The sequence below is a fragment of the Cupressus sempervirens genome, chromosome 7 (genome assembly GCF_028749045.1).
Source record: "Cupressus sempervirens isolate cs-2001-9-10 chromosome 7, ASM2874904v1, whole genome shotgun sequence".
In the NCBI taxonomy this organism is placed as follows: Eukaryota; Viridiplantae; Streptophyta; class Pinopsida; order Cupressales; family Cupressaceae; genus Cupressus; species Cupressus sempervirens.
Genome location: NC_143124.1, coordinates 876,870,648 through 876,895,674, shown reverse-complemented (window position 1 = coordinate 876,895,674; position 25,027 = coordinate 876,870,648). Strand labels below are relative to the sequence as shown.

Genomic DNA, 25,027 nt, shown 5'->3' with positions numbered 1-25,027 from the left:
AGTGATAACTTCAATATTGATGTGGCATCTCCATTATGGAGACACACCACAAGATCATCGCAGGTTTCCAGAGGTGGATCATATATTTTAAGATGCAGTGTATGTCATAGTAAACCATTCAACAACTCATATGCTCGGGTCAAAGCTCATTTTATGGGCCCTACTAGTAAAGGAATAGCATTGTGCAAGGGAAGTAAAGATGGAAAAAGGTTGAGCGATGCATAGTTAGGCAGATTCATAAAAAAACAAAAGGCTATTGATCGTTTAGTGAGCAAATCAAAAACAAGTTTGTACAAACCTTCATCTACAAAGAGCAAAGTGAATGTGCCCACTGATCATGTTGCATCCTCCAAACATTCATTCTTGGAAGTGGGAGAGGAAGATGATGAAGTAGAAGTTATTATCCACCAAAGAGGTCCGTTGGATCAAGCATTCAAAATGGAGGCAAAAGAGATTGCCGATGAAGCAATTGCACGTTGCCCTTATACCAATGGTCTTCCTTTCAATTTGGTAAGATTGCCATATTGGAAGGAAATGGTTGCAACCATCCTTAGAGCACCAGCTGATTACATTACCCGCAGGTTTGAAAAGGTCCGTACTACTCGTTTGCAAAAAGAAAAGATTTCTATAGACAAAGCTCTTCAACCAATTAGGACATCTTGGAAAACTTTTGGCATAACTATTGTGTCTGATGGATGGAAAGACGCAAAAACCCAACCATTAATAAATGTGATTGCAATGTACCCCAAAGGGGCAATGTTTTTGAGGGCTATTGATTGCGAAGGACAAGTTAAGGATTCACAATTCATTTCTAGAATTCTCATTGAGGCAATAGAGATGGTGGGTAGTGAGAATGTGGTCCAGGTGGTCATAGATAATGCCACAAATTGCAGGGGTGTAGGTGCTTTGGTTGAGTCTCGATACGACCATATTTTTTGGACACCATGCACCGTACACTCTCTCAACTTGTTCATGCAACATATTGGCACCTAAATAGATTGGGTTAAGCAAATATACCAAGAGGGAGAGGAGATACAAATGTTTGTGACCAACCACATGTCACAATCTATATTCAGATCATTCTCCAAGTTGGAGTTGTTGAAGGTAGATTTAAAATTGTAATTACTTAGTTTCATTTATTTATTTATTTTGAATAAGTTTTATATTCATGTTCAATTACCAAATTTCTTGTTTATAACTTTGTTTTATATTTGATGTCATATTGTCAACTTTCTTATAGGTTGTTGAGACTAGATCTGCATCTCATACTATTGTTTTGAAACGATTCCTCAAGGTGCAATCAGCATTGGACGAAATGGTTATTTGTAACCAATGGGCTATATGTTAGGCTTCAAATTCAGATAGAGCCTTGAAGGTCAAGGGTATGATCTTGGATGAGCATTGGTGGGCTCGTGTACAATTTGTATTGAATTTCACCAAGCCTATCATAACTATGCTACACTTTGCTGATACAAATACACCTCGCTTGGGGGATGTGTGCGATGATATGGACACCATGGTAGAGAAGGTAAAGCTTTCCATACAAGAACATGAAACTAACCCCACAAAATGTGAAGCCTTGTGCAAAAAGGTGGAGGATATCATCCATCATCATTGGGAGAGGATGACTACCCCATTGCACCTCCTTGCATATGCCTTATCTCCAAGGTACTATAGCCAGGAAATACCTGCTATGCCAGATAGAATTGCACCATATGCAAATGAAGAAGTTGCTACTAGGTGCTACATTGCATTTGCAATACTCTTCCCAGATGATGAAATGCACAAAAAGGTGAGGCAAGAATTTGGCTTATTTGTTTCAAGATCAAAACTTACTCCATATGCAATAAAGGACCAAAATGACATGGAAGCTAACACATGGTGGTACATGTATGGTCAACCATTCAAGCATCTACAACCTCTTGCAATTATGATTCTCTCACAAGTAAGTTTTCATTTATTTGTTTATTTAGCAATTGTATTCTACACTTTAGTGTTTAACATTCTCTAATTTGCTTTTCATGTGTATGTTTAATTTTAGTTTTTTATGAACACTATTCAGGTTGCAAGTTCTTCTTTTGCTGAATGGAATTGGAGTACATACTCCTATATCCATTTAGCGAAGTGCAACCAGTTGGGCTCAAGAAAGTTTAGGACTTGGTTTATATACATACTAACTTGTGTCTTTTGTCACGTGAGGATGGGTATAAGGAAGGGTCAACCAAGCTTTGGGATGTAGCCACTAAATGTGCAAACTTGGATGCAACACTTCGGGATCTTACTGTGATGACAGATGATGATGTTGATAACATCATAGCACGTGCATCTAGCACAATTGGAACCGTGCATGATTCAAATGAACTTGCAAGTGCTGCAGCAGCAGGAGATGATGAGAATGTGGATTTTTTTGAGAATCCTTATGATTATGAATGACTGAATGTGATTTGTGAATCATGAGCCTTGACTCTTGATTAATGAACATTGAACCATGAACTATGTTTTGACTTTGTAATTCGAATTGCATTGGAATTTTGAACTTGAGTAATTTACTAATTAGACATTACTGTTGTTTCAATTTGATTATTGTTGGTGTAAATAAGTATTTTACTTATTACAGTTACTTAATTTTACTTAGGTTAATGCATTATATTAATATTTATTTATTAGTCACCTAGGAGTATGTGCACTCTTGTGAGTTGTCATGATGACATCACAAGGGTCCGCACCTCTTTTAAACACATGTTGTCTACAACACAGTAATCTTCTACACACATATGACACTTTGTCATTCTTATCCATTCATCTAGAATGTTGGATAAGGTGCTTAGTTATCTTATCTCCTAGTTGTTTCTAGAAACATTCTAGGTGCTTCTTGAGAGGCCTTTATATATAGGCACTCCTAGTGTGTATGTACATGCTTCTGAATAGTAAGCTGGAATATTGAATGAATATTGTCATTCTGATCATACTCTGTCTATTTTGGTCTACTGTGTGCTTGTGTTGAGTTCTTTAGTTCTTGGGTGAATTCTGGCCTAAGCCAAATTCTTACATGGTATCAAACCTCGGGAAGATTCTCTACACATAGCCGTTCGAGACCGTTCATGCTTCAACGCCTCGACACAAATCCGGAGGATCCGCAGAAATTGGGAGCGTCTAGAGCCAAATCTGACCTCACCGTTGCATCCAGAGCATCGATTCGATGAAGATTGACTATAAATTTGCCTATATTGGGTGAAAGTTGATCGTGAGGCAGAAAAATTTTGCAAATCGGAACCCGGAGGCCCCAATTTGCAATTCGGGTATGATCGTTTCATTGATCTGATTATTGTATTTTCAGATCTACATTATTGTTATCTCTGCAATTCTGGGCATTTTTTTTTCGAATTTTATTTTCGAATTACTCGTGCAGAGAAATTTTTTTTTTTTTGGCTGAATTAGGCAGTGACACCCTGGCTTGGCTCTATATTTTCGGAATATTTATTATTTGCAGGGTTATTAAACGAGGGGCATCTCTGCATTTTTTTGGGCATTATCGCCGAGCCGTACACCCCTAAAAATTCTGGCATCGGCATTGGTCATAGCTCTCGGCTGGCCACACAAAGTCCAGTCATATCAATACATCTGGCGAGCATTGGCCCAGCGGCCCAAGCCCAACATCCGGCTGAGACCCTCCAAAATCCGGTATTTCAACTTTGTTTGGTATTTGCGGCAGTTTCATTTTAAAAAGTGCAGACTACGCTTATCCCATCAATGTGGGATTTATAAAATTAACCTTCGGCGACCAGCAGTAAAACCGGCATCACTATTGAGAATCCGGCTACCGCAAGAAAAGTCTAGCACGGTGATCGGCTATGAAAAATTGCATTCTGGCCCCATTTTTGCATTTCGCGAAGACCGTTGTTTAAAGGATTTCCTGGCAACGTCAACAAGGATCCCGACCACCGCTTAGGGAATATTCTAGCATCGCATAAATAAAAACCGGTGATCCACAGTCTCCCGTCCGCTGGATCTTCCAAGACACGCGGCTTCCTACGGTTCTGCCACGTGGCTTCCCAATTTCCGCAAACAGAGAACATGTGGATCAATTAAAATCCACCACATGGATGTACTCCACATCATCTACCACCCTATATATTCAGTCAGCAGCTTAATAATCAGATAGCACAGCGACCAATCAGTCGACCGTACGCCTACGTCAGCAGGAGACGTCATCCATATCTGTACGGTCCATACATTCCATACCGCTGACATCATCACAAGCCTGCGCATTGCTGACATCATCATTTTGATGCATTAAATTTGATGCCCGTCTGGACATCATTTCTGGCCAAATCTCAACTGCTGCGACGACCATATGACCGTCAAATTTAACCCCTTCATTCGTTGATGCAACCCCTCTCCAGATTGATTTTTGTTTTTGTAATCTGACTTCGGGAGGCCATAACTCAAACATCCGAACTCCAAATCAGGTGCGATTGTTTTGAAATTAGGTAGAATTTCCTAAACTTTTCAGTGGTGCAGCTATTTTCTATTTTTGGTGCTCAGATTGTTCAGAAATTGCATTTTTTGGCGACTACCTGCATAATCCTACATTTTGCAACTTCAAACGCTCCATACGAGCACATTTGGAGTCGAAAATAGGTTCCTTTTTTTTGAAAGTGCATTATTTTTCGTCTACTTTCCAGATCTGGTATCAAATTGTAGGGTTGTGTGGACAAAAGTGTCACTTTCAACAATAGGGTCTTTTTTTGCTTTGTAATGCTTCAGAATTGTAGCGCATTGTAAAGTTCCAGATTTGTAATCCTTATAGAGGTTGTAACAAGCAAAATCAGAAGTCCACGAAGGCCAAAATTGGCAAGTGGCCCATTGTAATCGCACTACTGATAAAGTGCCCAAAGCATCTATTTTGGGGGGGGTTTCTTGATTTAGTGAAAAGGAGGGGTGTTCTTGGTGTTGTGTTCTTTCTTTTTTGCACATTTCTTTCATTTTCTGCATTATGGGCAACTTTAAGTTTCCTAAATTAACTCCTCATAACTATGCTACGTGGTCAATAAAAATGTGGTATCACTTAATGCATAATGGAGTTTCACAATATGTAGATGGTACTCTTCCTAAACCAGCAGGTGATAAAGTTTCAGATAGTGATATTTCAGCTTGGGTAGCAATGGATAGGAAAGCCCTAGGTGATATATGTTTGGGGGTTGATGATAAGCTCATATATCAAATCAAGAAGTGTTCTACATCCAAGGAAGCTTAGGATACCCTCGAAAGCCTTTATGGTAAAGTGTTTGAAGAGGATGTTTTCAAAATTGAAGATGAGTTTGTCTCCTTAGATCCTAAGTCATATGACTCCATACAGGATTTCATCATCAAGGTGAATGAACTAAGGACGAAGCTTACTGATTGTGGAAGTTCTATCAAGATGAAGAACTAATATATCTCATTCATGACAAGTTGCCATCGGAGTATTCCACATTTGTATCTTCTTTTAACACCTCAAAGACTACCTTAGGGTCTACTTACAAGAAAGTCATTTTTGATGAATATACTAAACTGTTGGATGATGAAGAAAAGAAGTTGAAATCAATGGGGATTCTCAAATCACCTCAGTCTAACGCATTGGTAGCCAATGAGGGTTCTCAAAATTCAGCTGGACAATCTTCAAATAAAGGAAAGGGTAAGAAGAAATGGAAGAGCAAATCTAAGGATGCAGAAAAAACAACACCTCAATCCAATCAACAAGGCAAGTCTTCAAATTCCAACAAAAAGGGGGACAATAAGGAGAAAAAGAAGTGCACTTATTGCAAAAAATCAAGTCATGAAGAGCATGAGTGATATCTCAAGAAGATTGATGAGTTGACCAACATCATGAAGAGACATAATGTTCCCTTGCCTAATGCTTACAAGGAGAAGGAATCTTCATCAGATTCAAAGGGCGAAGGGCAAGCATTCATGGCAAATGCAAACTCTTCAAAGGAATAGATATTTGACTCTGGTGCCTCATATCACATGGGTTCTTCAAAGGAAGATTTTTCTTCAATGAAGCAATCAAGGGTACTGCACATCTTCATGGGGAATGATAGTAAAATGGAAGTTGAAGGAAAAGGAAACGTGGAGATGGAAAATGAAGAGTTTCAAGATGTTCTCTATGTTCCAAACCTACCTAAGTTCTAATCTTCTATCAATCTACCAAATCACTCACCTCGGAGATGGACATAGAGTTGAGTTCCTTCCAGACTCAGTAAAGGTGCACAGTCTTAAAGACGATTCCTTGGTTGCAGTGGGGAAAGTGAATCATAACAAGAGTTTGTACTCTTTCTCTCATTTTGTGCCCAAGTCTCCTTCAAAGGCATTGTTAACACAATCCGATTCAAACATGCAATTATGGCATGAGCGGTATGGTCATCTTGACTTCCGCTACCTTCAGCAACTTTGCGCATATCAAATGGTCAAAGGTCTACCTCAAATCAACTTTTCTAACGGTGAATGTTCAACAGATTCAGTAGATATGCATCCAAAGGGGAAGTTACAGAGAGGGAAGTCTTCAAGAACAATAGGTGTTCTACAGATGGTTCACTTGTAATTAGCAGGTCCTTTTGCATTCAGCCAGGGTCGCTACATACTTACCTTCGTTGATGACTTTTCAAGGTTTACTTGGGTTTACTTTCTTCATAACAAGAATGAAGTGTTGGACAAGTTTCTAGACTTCAAGACTTATGTAGAACGGAAATCTAGGAAAGCCATCAAAATACTCTGAATGGATAATGGAAGCATGTATGTGAACAGAAGACTTATGGACTTTTGTAGACATGAGAGAATTGATCTTCAGACTCCACCAGCATTCAATCCGCATAAGACAGACGTTGCAGCATTGAGGATCCGAACTTTTAAGTCTATGGCAAGTTGCATGATTCATGCCAAGTCTCTAGATCCATTATTAGAAGTCGAAGCAATCTCTAGTGCCACTCACATTCTTAATCATTCTCCTCATCCAGCCTTAGATAGAAAAACTCCTTTTGAGACATGGCACGACAGAAAACCTATTGTGACACACTTCAGAGTCTTCGGTTGTCCTGCATGGGCAAACACATCTTCCAGGAGATGCAAGGCACAGTCATCTCGGCCTTGTACTTTCATTGGTTATGAAGACAGTGTAAAGGCATATAGACTTCTAGATCCTAAGACACATCAAATCTTTGTGGAGAAGGATGTATACTTTGAGGAAAGTTCACCAAGCTTGTCCTCTACTCCTCTCCGCACATCATACAGTGTGGAAACTGATAGTGACACCAGCGATAGTACTTCAACAGACTCAAACATGTGGAGTTCTATTGACAGTTGCAGTGAGAGGTCACTTCATCAGTTCAGTCTGCATGCATACATCGCCACAGTGATAGGTCCAGGATAGCAGGGTACATCCAGTCTTCCAGCTACAGGTTCGGTGACAGATTTGGGGGATAGTATTGATGATTTGCCTCTTCTTCTTGATGCAGAAGTACCTTCTTCAGTTGTCATGAGGGTTCCATCCGAATCTCTTGTTCATTCTCTACATGATCGATCCTTACAGGTTGAAGTGATTATGGATACTTATGATCTACAGTTGCAGCACGGTTCTTCATCAATTGCAGAGACAAGCAGTTCTTTGGGACAGGTTCTTCAGCCAGTTGAGCAAGTTTCAGAGACATCACTTATCCATGAGATTCTTTCCACACACAGCGGAAGCATCTCATTTGTACCCTTGGCATTGTTTCTTCCTAAGGGGAGGAACACCATTCTGCAGTCTTGGATCAGCTTCTTCATCGGAGCAATCACTATTCGGCATTCTTCTTTGGGGGGGGGGGGGGGGGGGGAGCCTATCCTGTCTCTCTTCCTTATGTACATGGGTACCTAACATGGCCTAGTAGTCGGGGCCCATTATGCATTTCATCTTAGATTTCGTAAGCTTAAGGGCATTCCCCTAAGTTGCACTTAAGGGGGGGTGTTGATGTAAATAAGTATTTTACTTATTACAGTTACTTAAGTTTACTTAGGTTAATGCATTATATTAATATTTATTTATTAGTCACCTAGGAGTATGTGCACTCTTGTGAGTTGTCATGATGACATCACAGGGGTCCGCACCTCTTTTAAGCACATGTTGTCTACAACACAGGAATTTTCTACACACATATGATACTTCATCATTCTTATCCATTCATCTACAATGTTGGATAAGGTGCTTAGTTGTCTTATCTCCTAGTTGTTTCTAGAGACATTCTAGGTGCTCCCTGAGACGCCTTTATATACAGGCACTCCTAGTGTGTATGTACATGCTTTTGAATAGTAAGCTGACATATTGAATGAATATCGCCATTCTGATCATACTCTGTTTATTTTGGTCTACTGTGTGCTTGTGTTGAGTTCTTTAGTTCTTAGGTGAATTCTGGTGTAAGCCAAATTCTTACAATTATGATAATGATTCAATGAATGGTTTATTTTTGTATATTTCTTGTATTTCTTTGCATACATAAATTATAGTTAACAACTTTTATATATGTATGTATGTATGTATGGACACAAATGCATCCAAAATCCCCAACAAGAAGAAATGTGTGCATCCACTCATCAACACCCTGCACCTGCACCAGCATCAGAACCAAAATCGGTAACTTAGGTCTTTAGGATGCCTAGGTAATGCATGATTAACAACTAATTTTATTTCCTAAATCTTTTGAAAGTTCTTAGAAATTAGAGAATGAATGCTTCTAAGGTTCGACATGTATCCATTAAATAAATGGAACTATATAGTAGAGAATGCCTCTACCATTTGAATTTGTTCTAAGCCTCAATATCACCTAAGTCTTTATATTTACTGCAAAATCTTGTCCTGGGAAGGTGTTTGGAAAGGTATTGCATGTGATTCTCTGTGTAATTCACAACAAATCTACTGGGAAAAGATTCTATTACTACATACAAATAAATTTTCTACGTGTCAATCTTAATGTGTCCTTTTTCTTCATATAGAGTTATTCACTAAAAGTCACTATTTAGCACTTTCAAAGAATATACTGTCACAGAGAACAATTTGAAACTAGGACATCCTCCTAGATTACTTGAAATATTCGGAAAGCAGGAAGATATTTTACATACCCAGATCTATCATCTTGTGCACCCTTCCTCTTGAGAAATCCCATGTCAAAATTCTTGAATCAAGTCCCCCAGAAATAACTGCACCATGAAACTAATTTAATATTAATGAAATCCAAAAGCTAAAATATGACAATATCGAAAGAAGTCCAACTCTTGAATTATCTCCCAAAGTTGTTGGCATACCAAATGCTTCATCACAGCTAAACTAGATTTTTTATCTGTGGATTACTCTGTTTCTAAATGATTGACCCAATTTTAGATAAATTATGTAGGATTGCAATATAAAGTAAACATCATATGATTTTCGAACACTATGCATGAACTATTAATCTTCATTACTAATCTACTACCTAATATACATCACAATTTTCTATACTATTTCAAGCCATCAATTTCATTCTTTTAACCAACCATTAATCTCTTCAAATAATATTCCAATCATCAAGCATCTATAAATACTTAATATTATATAAATCTAGTTCAAAGATGTCTCCTACAAAATTACATAATAATCATAGCTGTAAATTTGGGTGGTAGCTACAATCAAATACATTAAGAATGAGGAGTCATTCATTGAATGAGTTTCAAAAGTTGAGATAGCAGTTGGAAATTTACAGTCCTTTTCTTACTAAATAAGTTAATTAAATGCAATTTCCAAAACTAAAGCTTGAATCAAATAGCCATCAAAACAAGTCACATCAAAAATAGGAAATCATTTGAGGACATATATTGGTACATAAAATAACATGACTTGATGAGGACCACACAAATTTCCTGTGTATTTGAAATGTCTTTTTGTAAACTTCTCAAAATAATGACCTTTCACATAATCATGCCAGAAATGAAAACTCAAGCTTCAACGCATACTATTAATTGTACAAAAAAAAATGTTTGCCTAATATCAGCTTCAATTGACAAAAGAGAAACCCAACAACATAGTGTGTCACATAATTAGACTACTTGTTGAGTCAATGAGAACTCGTTGAGTTGTCTGCATGACAAGTTTTTCTGCCAACATCGAATTTTTGGCCAAAACTCGACTGCTCAGAATTTTAAACCTAAGCCAACAAAAGGGCATTTTATTTTCAATTTTGGTCTTTGTTTATTTTGTCCAAGGTAACCAAACCCTCCCAACCATTAAGCGTAACATTTCAAATGATTGGCATCAAGGAGAGAAGATTAGATTAACTTCTTTTAGTGAATTTCAAAGGCTCTTTGTTTCATGAAGATTTGACTTCATTTTTTGTTTTCTGTAGGTTCAAAAACATCATCAATGCTAATACTAAGTAGTTTAAATAGAATTAAATCCCATAACAAGGTTCCTCGCCCTATTTTGTCAAATATTCTAATTTTTTAATTATTTTTCACTATTTTTTAATTATTATTAATACCCAGTTTACCCCTATTAATAAAATCTTTTTTAATTAAAGGTTCCAAATCTTTATCTGCTTCAAACAAGTCTATATTGTTGTAAACAAATTTAGGTCATTTTTTAATTTTTTAATAAAAAATAATAATTTGTACTTTCACTTTGTATGTGGAGGATAATTCATTGTGGCAAATACATAAGCTTTTGCACCTAACTTAACCTCAAGGTCCGCTCAATTAGTGCCAACACCATCATTTCCTTGTCTTGCAAGAGCTAGGTGCAAAAGCTTATGTATTTGCCACAATGAATTATCCTACACAATTAGTGCCAACACCATCATTCCCTTGTCTTGCAAGAGCTACAAACTCTACCTAGATATACTTTTGCATCAGATGTGAAAAAACATATTGTGAAGGCACAAACCACCTCGAATACCATCTTGCAGGCATTACTTATCATGCTGCTAAGGATTTTCCTCCAAGGACCATCTACAAAATAAAAATAGAAATAAATACCCTACTTGCAGCTTCAAAAGAGAGAGAAAATTGCAATGGGATAGGGCAAAGATATCCATAGTTTTTTCCAAGGTGCTCTCTTCAATCTTGAATCAAATGAAGAGACAGTTCAAAGCATAGTGGGTTCTCTTTGTGGTTCACGTATCCAAAAGAAATCCACCACTTCTATTTCTAGTAGAATGTCAATGATAGTGCCTACATGCAAACTGCTAAATGAACATCAAGCTACCAAGAACAAGCATCCAAGAACAAGTATAATGAACATCAAACACTCAAATCACTAAAATGGGGCCTAATATAGCAACCAATTATAGGTGTTAACTTTTTAGGACAGTACAATTACCATTGCTAATATATATGCAATCAATAAGTTATAATCCCCAATATGTCAGCGTGATACCTTCTGCAACAGTCTTATTGCCATAAGCCAAGTTGTGACTATCTCAACAACAATATCTTTTGTAATTCACTTTGTTAGTTGTCTAAAAACTTTCATTGCTTTCACAATTGTTTTAATGGCATAATGTTCTCATCTCTCGATGTTGGTTTCTGCACCATCTAAACCAATCACTTCTACGTGCAATTAATTCACCAAATCTCATAGAATTGGTTGGGTAATCTCATGAAATTGGATGGATAGTACTTTTTTCAAGTTACAAGCTTTGCAAACCACTAAGGAATTACAAAATCAAAAGGGTTTTGGGGACACCTTGGCATTGCCTTGGGGTCCCCTTTTAGGGACATTTCTAAGAGACATTCTACTATGGTGAGTGAGCATTCTTAGGACCTCCTAAGATTTTCATGAAAATTGTGAACAGTTTGGAGGTTCTATCTCTGCCCACCATCCATGAAACATATGCATTTCCGAGTTCAAGAATGAACTCAAAGCAAAAGTCCTAAAAACTTCAAACTCTTACGACATTGTTTTAAGTTTCAACTATGTTTAAAATTATTTAAACTAATTTAGTTTGTTTGCTAACATTTTAATTAAAATATTAACATATGGTTTCAATTTGTATGTGTAGGTTGATAATTGATTAATAATGGCAAATAGAGATTCTTCTACAATTGGGGCAGCTTTAGCATTTGTTAGTGTGTCAAAAGACACATCCATCTAGATATGTAGATACACATCCTAAAGGGGCTAGAGATAGGCCTTGGAAGTATGCTTTGAAGGACCCGAACATAATAGTGTAATTTGCATCAAGTGTGAAAAAATAATTTATGGATGCATAAACCGCTTGAAATACCACTTTGTAGGCATAACGAAGCATGATACAAGGGTCTAGTGTTACATCTCAAATTTTTGATCTTTTAAAACAATATTATAGCCGATGTAATAGTTGGTTAGAAACTCTCTGATATCATGATCATACGAAATAGAAGTTATGAATAACTGAATTGATTCATGAGAAAGTGACTTGTTAGTTGATTGTTGTTATTTCGACAAAAATGAATGCTTATATTTTAAGATAAAGGTTAGTGGTAGTTAACCATTGTGACAGTTATCATTTATTTATTTTTTTTGATATTTCAATTTAAATTGGAGGAACGTGTTATTATTGTGGAATATGCATTTTTGGTTGCAAAAGCTGGTGAAAGGGGGGGAAGATTGCTAAACGAGATTCTAGGAAATTGAGCATCAATTTAGTCCCTCATTAGACCATCAGGTATGGGCTCTAACAACCTTGATGAACGATTTTACAATTAGGCAACAAAGAAGAACTTGGACAATCATGAGCTACTTGGTCAATTTTTATAACAAGAGAAATATTAAACCTTCAATATCATGCAAAAAACTATTACCTCTCTTTCATTTTTAAGACTGTGAATGTGCTCAACATTATAAACTTAATATTATTATATATATATATACACATGATGCCACTATGATACTCTGATGATGTCTCTGAATTGCACTTATATGTATAGATAAATATATGCGTGTGTATCTAGAGAGAATATAATGATAAAAGGAAGTTATACATACTCTCAAAATTAGACACGCATATAGATCTATGTAAATGTAGGTACAATTATAGATAGAATTCAATAGCATGATGGCATAACATTTATGTGTGTGTGTGTGTGTATTTGTTTAAAACCATGGAGAAAATATAAATTATATACTTTATTATGACTTCAAAAAAATGAGCATTGCCATCTTTTATTGGTATCGGTTTTTAAATTTTAATTTATGGAGTTCTTGTAACCGATAATCGAGCTCTTTATAACCGAACACAAAAGGCTATATTTTCCTTCCACGTGGCTGAAGGCGCATTCTCATGCTCTCTCATTTTTGCATACAATTTCTCTATAAATCAAGCATTCTCTCACCTTTTTGTCTGAAAATCAAGAGTATAATACCATAATACCACACTACTTCTGCAATACTGAACTGCACGGTTGGAAGGCATAATATGCAGAGTGGATGTTACCGCATCAAAAATTGCATTGTTCTTTTTATTACATCATGTATCTTTTCACACGTTATTCACATTTTATGCTATGTCTTTACAATGCAAGAACTTCTTTTTACTAAGTTGCACAGGTACCTCCCCCCTCCGCACCTAGGAAAGTTCGAACTTGGTTCAACCAAGATGCGATTTTTGCACTGCTGGTTCGAACTCGGGCGAACCAACTCCATATTTTCGAACAAGCAACAAATTGGGCCCTACAGGCGGCTGGAAAAGTGCATTTTGCGCAAAAATTTAATTGTTTTTTGGCGTCCATAAAACCTAAAAGTTGTTATGAATTTTTTTTTTTTCCCTCTCATTGCCATTTTATGTTTCTAAACAAGTTATTTTGTCTTAAGGGAGACCACATAAGTTTTTGAGCAAGCATCTAGTTGTGCAAGGAGGAGTTTGAAGATTGATTTGTTGGTGTTCTTCAAGTGTTTGTGCATCATTCATACACATTTGCAAGCTTGCAATGGCTAGAAAAGGTAAGATCCTATTCCATTTTCTATTTTTTTTGTTCTAGTTTTTTCATTTTTCGATTTCTCTTCCAATCTTCATATATGTTCTTTTCCATTATTCCAAAATTTGTCATTTTCTTGCATATAAATTATGACCATGTATCTAATTTCTTGCCATAGGGAAAGGAATGTCATTTACCTCTTCATCAATAGGCAACACCAAATAAAGAATGAAACCCAACTCTGATTCTCTTCTATGGAAGTATGTAGACATTATAAAACCCCTTCCAAGAGGTGGTGCATTCTGTTGGAAATGTCGGAGATGTGGTGTAGAAAGAAATAGTTCTTATTATCGTGTGGTAGGTCATTTATGTGGTTAAACTAGAAGAGGAGTCAAGAAATGCCTTAGCAAAAAAGGTGCCCCTATACCAAATCAAATTGTGTTAAAATATATTGAAGAGCATGAGGCAGTAGAAGAGAGAGAATGATGCAGGGTAACAGAACTCAGTAGCAATAAAAGTAAAAGAGCAAAGGAAATACAGCCCCACCCTCTAGATGTTTTAGTACAAGACCACCCCTTCTTTAGTATCGCAGCGGACACTGACACTGAATCTGTCCCCCTTGTACACAAAAGAAAGGGGCCACTAGAAATTGCTTCGCAAAATAAGCGCCGAGAAATTGCTGACATCAAGGTGGGAAGATGCTTGTATGCAAATGGTTGTCCTTTAATGTTGTCCGCTCTCCATTTTGGAAGAACATGTTGAGGGGTGCCAATGATGCTCCAAAAGGGGATTGTGGCCCTGGGTATGAGAAAGTGTGCACCACCTTATTGGATGAAGAGGTCCAACAGATTGAAGATAAATTGAAGCCCATAAGGGACTCATAGGTTGAGACAGGGGTGATAATTGTTTCAAATGGCTAGAAGGATTCCAAGAACTATCCCTTGATCAATGTCCTTGTGGTGTCCCCTCAAGGGGCAATGTTTTTGAAAGCGGTGGATTGTGAGGGCAAAGTAAAAGATGGGTCATTTATTGCTAATATCCTAATTGAGGCCATTGAACAAGTGGGTGCAAGAAACATTGTCCAAGTCATAACGGGCAATGCAAAGAATTGTAGAGTAGTAGGTTTGTTGGTTGAATCACAATATCAACATATCTTTTGGACACCTTGTGCAGTCTATTCACTCAAGCTTATGCTACAAAAGATTAGGAACCAAATTGAGTGGATCAAAAAAATGTATGAAGAGGTTGAGGACATACAAATGATAGTCACAAACCACCACATGACTCAATCTCTTTTCAGAAACTACTCAAAATTGGAGTTATTGAAGGTAAATGAACTTGAACTCAAGTTAGTAATTTAATTTTTAATATTTGACAATTTCTGATTTTTCATATTTTATTTGTGCACAATGTATACTTTTCTAAAATATGTATCTAATAGTTGTTTTTTGCTCTAATTTATGTCAGGTTGTTGAGACCCGTTTTGCATCACATGTAATCGTCTTAAGACAACTTATGCAAGTGAAAGATGCACTTCAAGATATGGTAATCAGCCACAATTGGAGTGTATGGAAGCAAAAGAACACTGAAAGGGAAAACAAAATAAAGGATAAGCTATTGGCTGAGTCATGGTGGGAACGTGTGGACTATCTCCTTAAGATCACTGAGTCAATTATGAGCATGCTTAGGTACACTAACATGGATAGGCCTTGCCTTGGAGAGATCTATGATGTCATAGACTCAATGATTGAGAAGATCAAGCAAGTTATAAATGAGAAGGAGCAAGATCTGCAAGAGACCTTTTTCAAAGAAGTGCAAAAAATTATTTTTGAAAGATGGAACAAAATGACCACTCCATTACATTTGCTTGCCTATGCCTTGACCCCCAAATACTATAGCTCACAGTATTGTAATCTAGTAGGAAGGTTTCCACATGGAAGTGTCTGATGGGTACTAGGCAACATTTAGAAGACTATTTCTTGATGATGATATGAGATGTAATCATGGATGAGTTCATAGAGTTTGTCAATGCTAGAGGTCTAAGTAATGATGCTCATGGTTGGTGGTTCCTCCATGGCCAAAAATTCCAAAATCCGCAGCCCCTTGCAATCAAAGTTATATCACAATTAAGTTTTATTTTTAAATTATTAGCTCACTTTATCTTCAAAAGAATCATGACTAGAAAGTGATTTTAAATTTTTTATAAGATTGAATTAATTCTTTTTTAATTGCTTACCCTATGTTGTCTTTATAGGTTGTTAGTTCTTTTGCATTAGAAAGAAATTGGAGCACCTATTCTTCCATTCACTCGATGAAGCAGAATAGGTTGCAATAGAAAAAAGCAGAGAACCTAGTATTTGTGCATAACTTGCACCTTCTTTCACAGAAGAGTCAAGAATACAAAGAAGGGAGAGACAAAGAAGTGGGATGTAGGTGCAGAGATTGCAGACTTGGATGCTTCCACTGCTTGGCTTACAACTCATGATTTTGATGACTTTGATGTCAATACCATTATTGATTTTGCTGCTAATCCCATTGGCTTTAGTGCAAGTAATACTAGAGAAGAAGAAGATGAATATAAAGAAGAAGATGAAGACTGAAGAACTTAAAACTAAGAATATTAATAGATTTTCATTCCATTAGTTAAACAACGAAAGTGAAACAATGATGCTTGAACTTGATTGAACTATGTTACTATATGATGGTATGATCACTATGATTACAAGTTTAACTATTTATGGTGTTTTAAAGTTTTGTTGTTTAAATGTGATTATGCTACTATGCTACATTGTAATTTTAACTCATGCTTCATAAAAAAATTATATATATATATATATATATATATATATATATATATATATATATATATATATATATTTATTTATTTATTTATTTTTATTTTTTAAAAATTTTACATGTTTTTGTACTAACAAACCCAAACGAACCCAAACCCCTTTCCAAAATTTTGTCGAACTTGTGAACTGGCTCTCGAACTTTGAACTTGGAACCAAACCGGCAACTTAGTCTTTTTATAATCATAATTTTTTGAATGTAGTAGTAGCATAAGCTCGATTGCATATCTGAGAAGCATTGGCTTTGCTCTCTTTTTCTTTATGTATGACAAATCTTTACCTATATACATCAGATGTATGCCCATAGGGATGAAATTGCTATAATTCCATAGAAAAGGATTGCTCAATCAATGTTAATGCATAGCACTTTTATGTTGTGTAAGACATGTTGTATCTTTGACTTGAGGTATCTTCTAATTTCTCTAATACTTGATATTTACCAGTTGTGGTTAAATTCAGAAAGACTCTCACAAATAAATATGATTAATAAGAATCCCATGATTATCAATAGTCTCCTAGGATACACTCAAGGCTAGAAGAGCCAAGTGTAAATGGGTGAAGAGGAGAGAAATTCTTGCAAGAAAAATAAACTATTATTCAATATCTTAATCTTATACTCATTTAAAGGAAGAAATTGTTTAAGTCCAAGTCAGCTCATGCTTGTCCAAGATTTAATTGGTTGTCAAGTGGAGCAATGGTGATCGGGTTGTTTAATGCCCACCTAAAAGCCTTGGCCAAGGTAGAATAGAGGCATGCTTGCCATAAATGATCACTACAGGTCGAGAGTGCTAGTTGATAGAGGGAAAGTTGACGGAGGAATTCCTCAACCTTGTCTGCTACTTAGCCGACACTCTAACTCCGGTATACTCAAGATGGTGGGACTATGGTGTCCCAAGCTTGACATAGGGTAGGGAGGGTCTTTCTTGTAAGAGATTGTGTGGGGATATGTTAAGGTGCGCGGTTGGGAGATTAAGCCTATGTCAATGCTTCTCCTCTTTGCCATATGTTGAGGCTTGCACAACACACCAACAAATATTTCAATTCATGTCTAAAATTCTAAACCTTTTACTTGTACGTACTTTTATATTACTTTGAAATGTATAGTAATAAAAATGGTTAATTTGATTTGTTTCTTTGAAATATAATCATAGAGGTCAATTATGGAAGTTAATTTAGTTGTCTTTCATATGAAACGGATAGTCGTTACTTAAATTTTGGATTTATAGCTTGTATAGATCAGAATTAGTTTTCATGATGTATTGGTTCTAAATTATTTCATGTCATTCTATTATAATATTTGGTTATAATTTTAGAATATATACTTTAATTTTAGCGTAGTAAAAAATCGGATGTTACATATGGTATCAGAGCGTTGGGTTCAACTCTAAACCTTGGGCTCATGACTTAACAAGTTAGTATAATTGAAAATACATATCTAAATGTAGCAGGTTGTATATCCGGAAGTGTAATGTCCCCATTTTTTTTTGGCAGCATCAGAATTTCAGAGATTAGCTTATTATTGTGATCCTCATAGGCTAATTATTGTGGGTAGAGGGTCTTTTGAGGCAGTGGCTTGGCTTGCAAGGGTCTTATCTTCTCCACAATTCAATGAGCTTCAGATGGGTCTTTGTTTGGCTTAATTCGGACATCATTTGCTCTACTTACTATTTTTCGTAAGTGTTGAATCATTGAGATGGACCTCTCCTATTTTTAGAAATGAAGTATGGTCATATGCGGCTTGGTCATGTCAGCCCCTACTTCAGACAACGTGCGAAGATGATGAGTAATAATGGAGATATTAATATTTGTTTGGCCAAAATACATATTAACTTTTAAGCTTATATTATTAAGTTATAATATAATTAATTATATTATAACTTAAGTCACTTAAGAAAAAATTTTAAAATGGAACTATATCTTTTATCCCACATTGGGGAGAAAAAGTGAGTTCCTGCAAGGAAATAATAAAAGGGCATGAGAAGTTCTTTCCTTATCATCTGATTATTGTCATTTACATTTGATGAGTTGTGTGGAGCCAAGGGTTTCAACATTTGTCATTAGAGAACGAAGTTCTTTTGTGTTTCTCCATTTGAGCTAGTGAAATACCCAGTGAATTTGGTATTGGGAGGACGTCATACAAGTGTTCTATTTGAGCATATTGGTGAAAGATCCTTCAAAGGGCTGCAATTGTTGGAGAAGACAAATCAGTCTTTTCATTGTGTCAAATTTGTGGCCTAGGGCTAGATTCATGGAGTAAGATTGAAGGAATAAGTTGGATATTGCTACAGTATCGCTGCTATAGTAACGTTGCTACACTAACTTGTTATAGTATTGCTGCTATAGTAACTTGCTACAGTAACGCTACTACAGTGTCGTCGCTACAGTGATCTACTACAGTAATTCGCTACAGTGTCGTTGCTGCTACAGTAAAAATCTAGATTTCCTAAAGCAATTTTCCAGGTTCCTATATATTTCATTTGTATTGCATGGAGAAAAGATTTGAATATTTTAATGCATGTGTAAGAATTTAGAAATTATTTGTAATTTGATTTATATCAGAGTTTTACATCAAAATTTGTTGCCCTAATGTCTTATTGATGTAGATGCATATTTTCTCATTTATAACCAATGTTTATATGTTCCAAAAAAATACAAAAACATTTGTTGTTCGTTGCTTGGATTTTGCAAGCGTATCAATTAAAGTTTGGCATTTATATATTCCTTGTGTCCAAAGTGTTGACGAAATGTCAAACAACTAAATTATTAAAGAATTTGGTATTTGTTGAAGTTATAACCGGTTGGGGTTATTACAATGGTATCAGAGCTTGCTTGCAAAGTGTCTAACGAAATGTCAAACAACTAAATTATAAAGATTCGGTGTTTGACAAAGTTATAACCAGTTGGGGTTATTACAGTGGTATCAATGCTGTTTTCTGCCATCCTGTGGGGTGGGAAAGTTATTTTATTTTCAGATTTGTTGCTACATGTGGAGTGAGTAGCACTCTAGCATTTTCTAGCGATGGAGAAACATATGGGGACTCACAATTGTAGAAGTCGATGGAGTAATGATGAAGTTAGCACGAAAATGAATGCTTTAGAGGAAAGTATGGAGAAACTTAAGTTTCATCAACAGAGGTTGGCAAAAAGCTTGTTGGATCTAGAGATAGTTGAGAGGACAGTGAGGTATATGGTTTCTGCCTTTATAAGGCCAAGATCGAGGTTGCAGGGAAAGAAGCTTGAGTTTTCACCGACATGTGTCCATGATGCAGATGTACCTGTATTCAGTACAACACCAGCTAGTCATATCCATAGTGTTGATGATGGACTTATTTCACAAGGACATGTGGACGTGTTAGTGCCCTTGGTGGATAGCAACACTGAGCTTGAGTAGGTTGAGGCTCCCAAAGTAGTCACTACAGTTAGTTCAAGGGCGATTGATGTAGTTGTCACTAGCTGTTCAAACTCTCCTAAGGAAGGAGTTGTTAATGGAGACTTATATGTCAACTATCGTAGAGTTGCGCTAATGCAGGAGGCAGTGGATTCCTTAGATGGAACCGAGGCACGTTGTTGTGAAGTTCTCACACCATCGCCCCAAAACTTTGGGGACCCCCTTTTTCTTGATCGCCTTGGCAAATTTTTGAGTTGTCCAAAAATTTTGATTCAATTTTTGAAAATTTTAAGTGATAGGACACCTTCAGAGCCAGAGGGAAGAAGATTAGATCTATTTTCACCCGAGTTTTAGCTTGATTTTCCAGAGTGGTCAATTTCATCCTTAGGCCAAATAAATTTCAAAGAGTAACATTGGCAGGATAAAATTGTAAAATTTGTACTTAGACAATTTCTATTGAAAATATGGATATAACTATGTAAATTTGAATAATTTTCAAAAGGGAAATTTTGTTAGATTTGAGTTTTGGAAAATCTTAAATTTTTCTTTGGTTTAAAAATAATAATTTTGTAAAGATGAAGCCAAATTACAAAATCGATTTTAGGCTCTAGAAGTGATTTTACTTTTGTCAAAAAATTTAATAACATAGCAAAATCGATTTGGACAAAATATTGCAAAAATTGGCTTTAATGGATTAAAATTACTTGGAAAACTTTTTGCCATTTACTGAAATTGGTAATTTAATGTTGAAAAATGGCTTTTGGTTAGCCAAAATCCAATTTTAATGACGTATTAATTACTAAATCCTCATTAAATGGAAATATTTAGCACCTCCAAGGCATTATTTATTTTGTTTTTGTAATTTTGGTCCAATTGGCAATTTTAAAAAATTTAATTTTCATCATGGCAAAGTTAATTTTGGTTAAGCATTTATTGTTAGGCGAGATTTATAATTTCATTTTTGTTTTTTTCCCCCTCCAAGTCCAAGTCGGCCAGCTGGGGAAGGCATGTGGAGTTAAGTATAAGAGGAAACTTTCTCCTCTTCTCTCCTCACTTCTCATCTTCTCCTCTTTGGTGTTTGGGGATTTTTGGCAAGGGCAGTATAATGTCCCCTTTTGGGACATTAGGGTTTATATCCTTACTGTAAATATATTTTCTCCTTTTTGCTCTCAGATTGCGGATCATTCCTCTTTTTTCCCTTTATATTTTTCCTTACTAATGATATATCCCTCCATGTTAAAATTTCTCTATGTATATAGTTTTCATTCCTAGGAGTCACGTCTTTTCATTAATTATATTAGTAACAATAATATAGTTATTTTATTAATTATATATTTATATTAATTATATACTCATATTAATAAGCTTGATATATTATATTAATAATAATTGTATTATAATATATATTATACTAATAAAATATCAACTATAAATTATATTACTATATTATAATACTTTATATTAATAGTATCATATCTTAATTATATTAGATTATCATTTAATTAATTTCATAATTCCACATTGCTATTATAATGCGAGGATATTATATATAATTTTACACATAAAATATTATTACTTTAATATTTTATTAATAACACTTTATATATAATGGTTAATTTATTATTTTTATTTATATTACATGTTAGAACGGGGGCATTACAGGCAGTCCTCTCTTGTTTTGAGCGAATTTTTTCTTGGAGCAACTCTCCATTGTTGGGCGATTTTTCTTGCAAGTGCAAATTTCTCCTTCATAAGCAATTTTCCTAGGGCAGAATTGGCTCTTTCTTTTGGGCAATTTTTGTTGGAAGGCAGATTTTCATGGTGTTAGGAGATTTTTTTTGCAAATTCTGATTTTTGTGGAGGAAGCTGCGATTTCTGCCCTAAATTGGGCGATTTTATTTGGGAAATTATTGAGATCAAAGCTCTGAAATTTTTGTGGACAAATGGTGGACAGTTTCAAGTGTTTAAATCTCTGATTTGCAAGAGGGTTTGAAATTCTCAAGGTCTGATCCTAAATTCCAAAAGAGTCAAGCTCCGGCTATTGGTAGAGGTGACTTTAATCATTTAGAGTTGAAGGGGGTCGTTAAGCTAACTTCCTTCTTTCATTCTAGTCTAAGGATTGCCTCCCTTGGTTCTGCTAGTCTAATTGTCCACCACTTTACCATCCCATATAAGGGCGACAAGATGGAGGATGTTAGTACAAGCAAAAATCCTAAGGGGACAAACACTAAGAAAGACAAAGAGGATATGATGCCCCAAAACACCTTTCTTTTCGAAAATGAAGCGAATAACCGATACCAATGTTGGTACGATACAGGTAAAGGACAGACTAAAGGAAGGACAATTCCCCTTGGCAAAAAAGATACAGAAGGCAGTTGCACATCACAACCCAAGCATCGACACTTCCATTACAACCATGATGAGCGCCATCGGAGCAGCACTTGATTTTGAAGATATCAAAGAAGAGAACATCAATGAAGCAAATCTTGGATCGAGATTGGATGAGCTAGGAAAGGTTACTATCAAGAAAAGACATTTGAACACCGTTTCCTCCCTAAATGCTTTCATTGGATTCGCAAAGGATTATGAGAAAGATCATGAGAAGTCACTACAAGCAGCAAGCAGCATGATGAAATCGGTAGAGCTCAAGATGAAGCACACACCTTGTCCTCCTATAGAGAAAGTCAATGAAAGGCTAGCTAGGTTCATCGCCTTAGCTAAAAGAACAAAAGAAAAGGGAAGAGTCATATTAGAAGATCATTTAATGTAAGCCCAAGTGGCAATTTCTCTTTCTCCTAGAATAGGACAAGTGTCTTTTAGATTGGCCATCATTTTGGTGCCTTCTCATTGGTTGCCACTTTTACACTTTTTTCATTGGTCCATTGACGAAGTGGCGTTTTCTCATTGGCCGATGGGGTGGCAACCCTAATTAGGGTTTCTAGGAGTCAATCTGGATCGTCAGTTTGGCTTTTGATCTCTACCGTCAATTGTAATTTTGGCATCTATAAAAGGTCATTTCCTCTCATTTGTAAGGGTCGAAGAAAATTGTTGCATAAGATAATGCCAAAATCGCTTTCTTTCTCATTGTTGTGACTTGCATGGTCATTAAGAGCCTTTGGTATTATTGTATGGTTTATACTTCCAAATAGTTAGAGTAACATTTGTGAGGGAGTTATGTTGGAGGATTGTTGCCAAAATACTATCAAAATTGTTCTCTATTCATTGTTGTGACTTGCATGGTGGCTATAGATGATCATTTTGGTGTATTGCATGATTCTCATCTCTCAAATTAAAGTAGGATTTCATTTCATGTTGTTAGAGTAGAAGTAGATGGCTAATTGTATGCTGATGTTAGTAGATGTTTGATAGGGATCAATAATAAACCACTAGCATCCTAGCGGCTTGTTGGGAAGCCTTGTGTGGCAAACTAGTTTATTTTTCCTTTCAATCATTGCATCTGTGAAGGTGGGGCCACTACTTAGCTTTCATTAGATTCGATCCCCGTCCATTTGCTAACCTTTCCATTCATAGGAGTAGGAGTATAATAGTGAGTAGTTGAAGGAGTAGGAGTAGAATAGTGAGTAGTTGGGTAATCGAATTTCACTCTAAGAAAGTTAGGAAGGTAGAAGTCATTAGAACCATTATCGCCTCCTCACGCAATCAACATTACCTGGCGCTACATCCTCCACCATCACCATCACCATCAACATCACCTGGCACTCATACAAAATCATTACCATCTCACCAAAAACCCAAGTCATTCTCGAATGAATAGCATAAGGCCGCCTACGTGATTACCAACAAATCACATCGATAAAACTGAGCGAGTATTCACAAGTGTAAGGAACATTGGAGTTATTCTCATATCCCATGAGCAATAACTTTTCAAGAGAGGAATTGTATGTTTGATACTCTGTATCGAATATCCAATTACTAATATGTTATGTAGTGGTACAAAAACTCACATCAACAAACGTATAGTCACCCAGCTATGATGTTGGTGATGTGGGTGTTTAAGCAGAGTCAATAGATGTGGGTTTATGCTCTAGTGTTACTGATTCGCAGCCTGGCGTTTAGTTATGTGTGCAGAGTTAGGAGTCCGTAGTTGAGGCTTTGTCAGGAGTTGTCAATGCAAATAGTATGGACACATATGCAGATCCATTTGATGATGCTATGAGATGTATTGGTATGACACCCCTTGTCAGATCTTGGGTGATGACTCCGAGGAGGTTTTGGATGGGTCCCAGGATCGATGCTTGCTAGATCTTACTATTGAGGTGGAAGCTAAGACATGTGAGGAGATTGATATGAAAAGGGCTTCCATTTCTTCAGATGAGGAGTTGGTTGAGGTACATGGTAGTTGTATGTCGGATATAGAATTGTGCAAGGAACATAGCACACATATGAGCGATTTTGAGGTGAAGAGTTCTAATTCAGTTTCCTATCTCATTGCAATTAGTGAGACAAAGAGCTTGCATAGGAGTCAGGGATTATAGAGGCATCATGTGACTTGTCAGCTAAAGGTGAGTGATAGTGACATTTCTTCAGCTCTTGAGCATTATGATGCTATCTGTCAGATGCTAGCTACATTTGGTTGGGGTGCTCCTATGTTGATGAGCATGGTGATAGTACTCTTTCTCTAGTAGAGGTTCATGCACTTCGAGAGGCTGTCAGGATCTTGAAGCATAACTACTCCCAGTTTTTCTCATTTGTAACCAATGTTTATATGTTCAAAAAAAATACAAAAACATTTGTTGTTGGTTGTTTGGAGTTTTGCAATTGTATCAATTAAAGTTTGGCATTTATATATTCCTTGTGTCCAAAGTGTTTGACGAAATGTCAAATGACTAAATTA

The 25,027-nt window shown here is 36.2% G+C and overlaps 1 protein-coding gene across 4 annotated transcripts in view; it reads right to left on the bottom strand.

The window, feature by feature from the left end:
* Window positions 1-25,027, bottom strand: part of LOC149550258 (Transducin/WD40 repeat-like superfamily protein) — a 226,006-nt gene that overhangs the window by 73,716 nt on the left and 127,263 nt on the right. For all 4 annotated transcript variants that reach the window (XR_016354185.1, XR_016354186.1, XM_089793350.1 and 1 more), the window contains exon 8: window positions 9,130-9,207. Coding sequence is in view for 2 of the 4 variants with exons in the window: in XM_089793350.1 (XP_089649476.1) it covers window positions 9,130-9,207 (78 nt within the window). In the remaining 2 variants the exon portion in view is untranslated. The remainder of the gene's footprint in view (window positions 1-9,129; window positions 9,208-25,027) is intronic.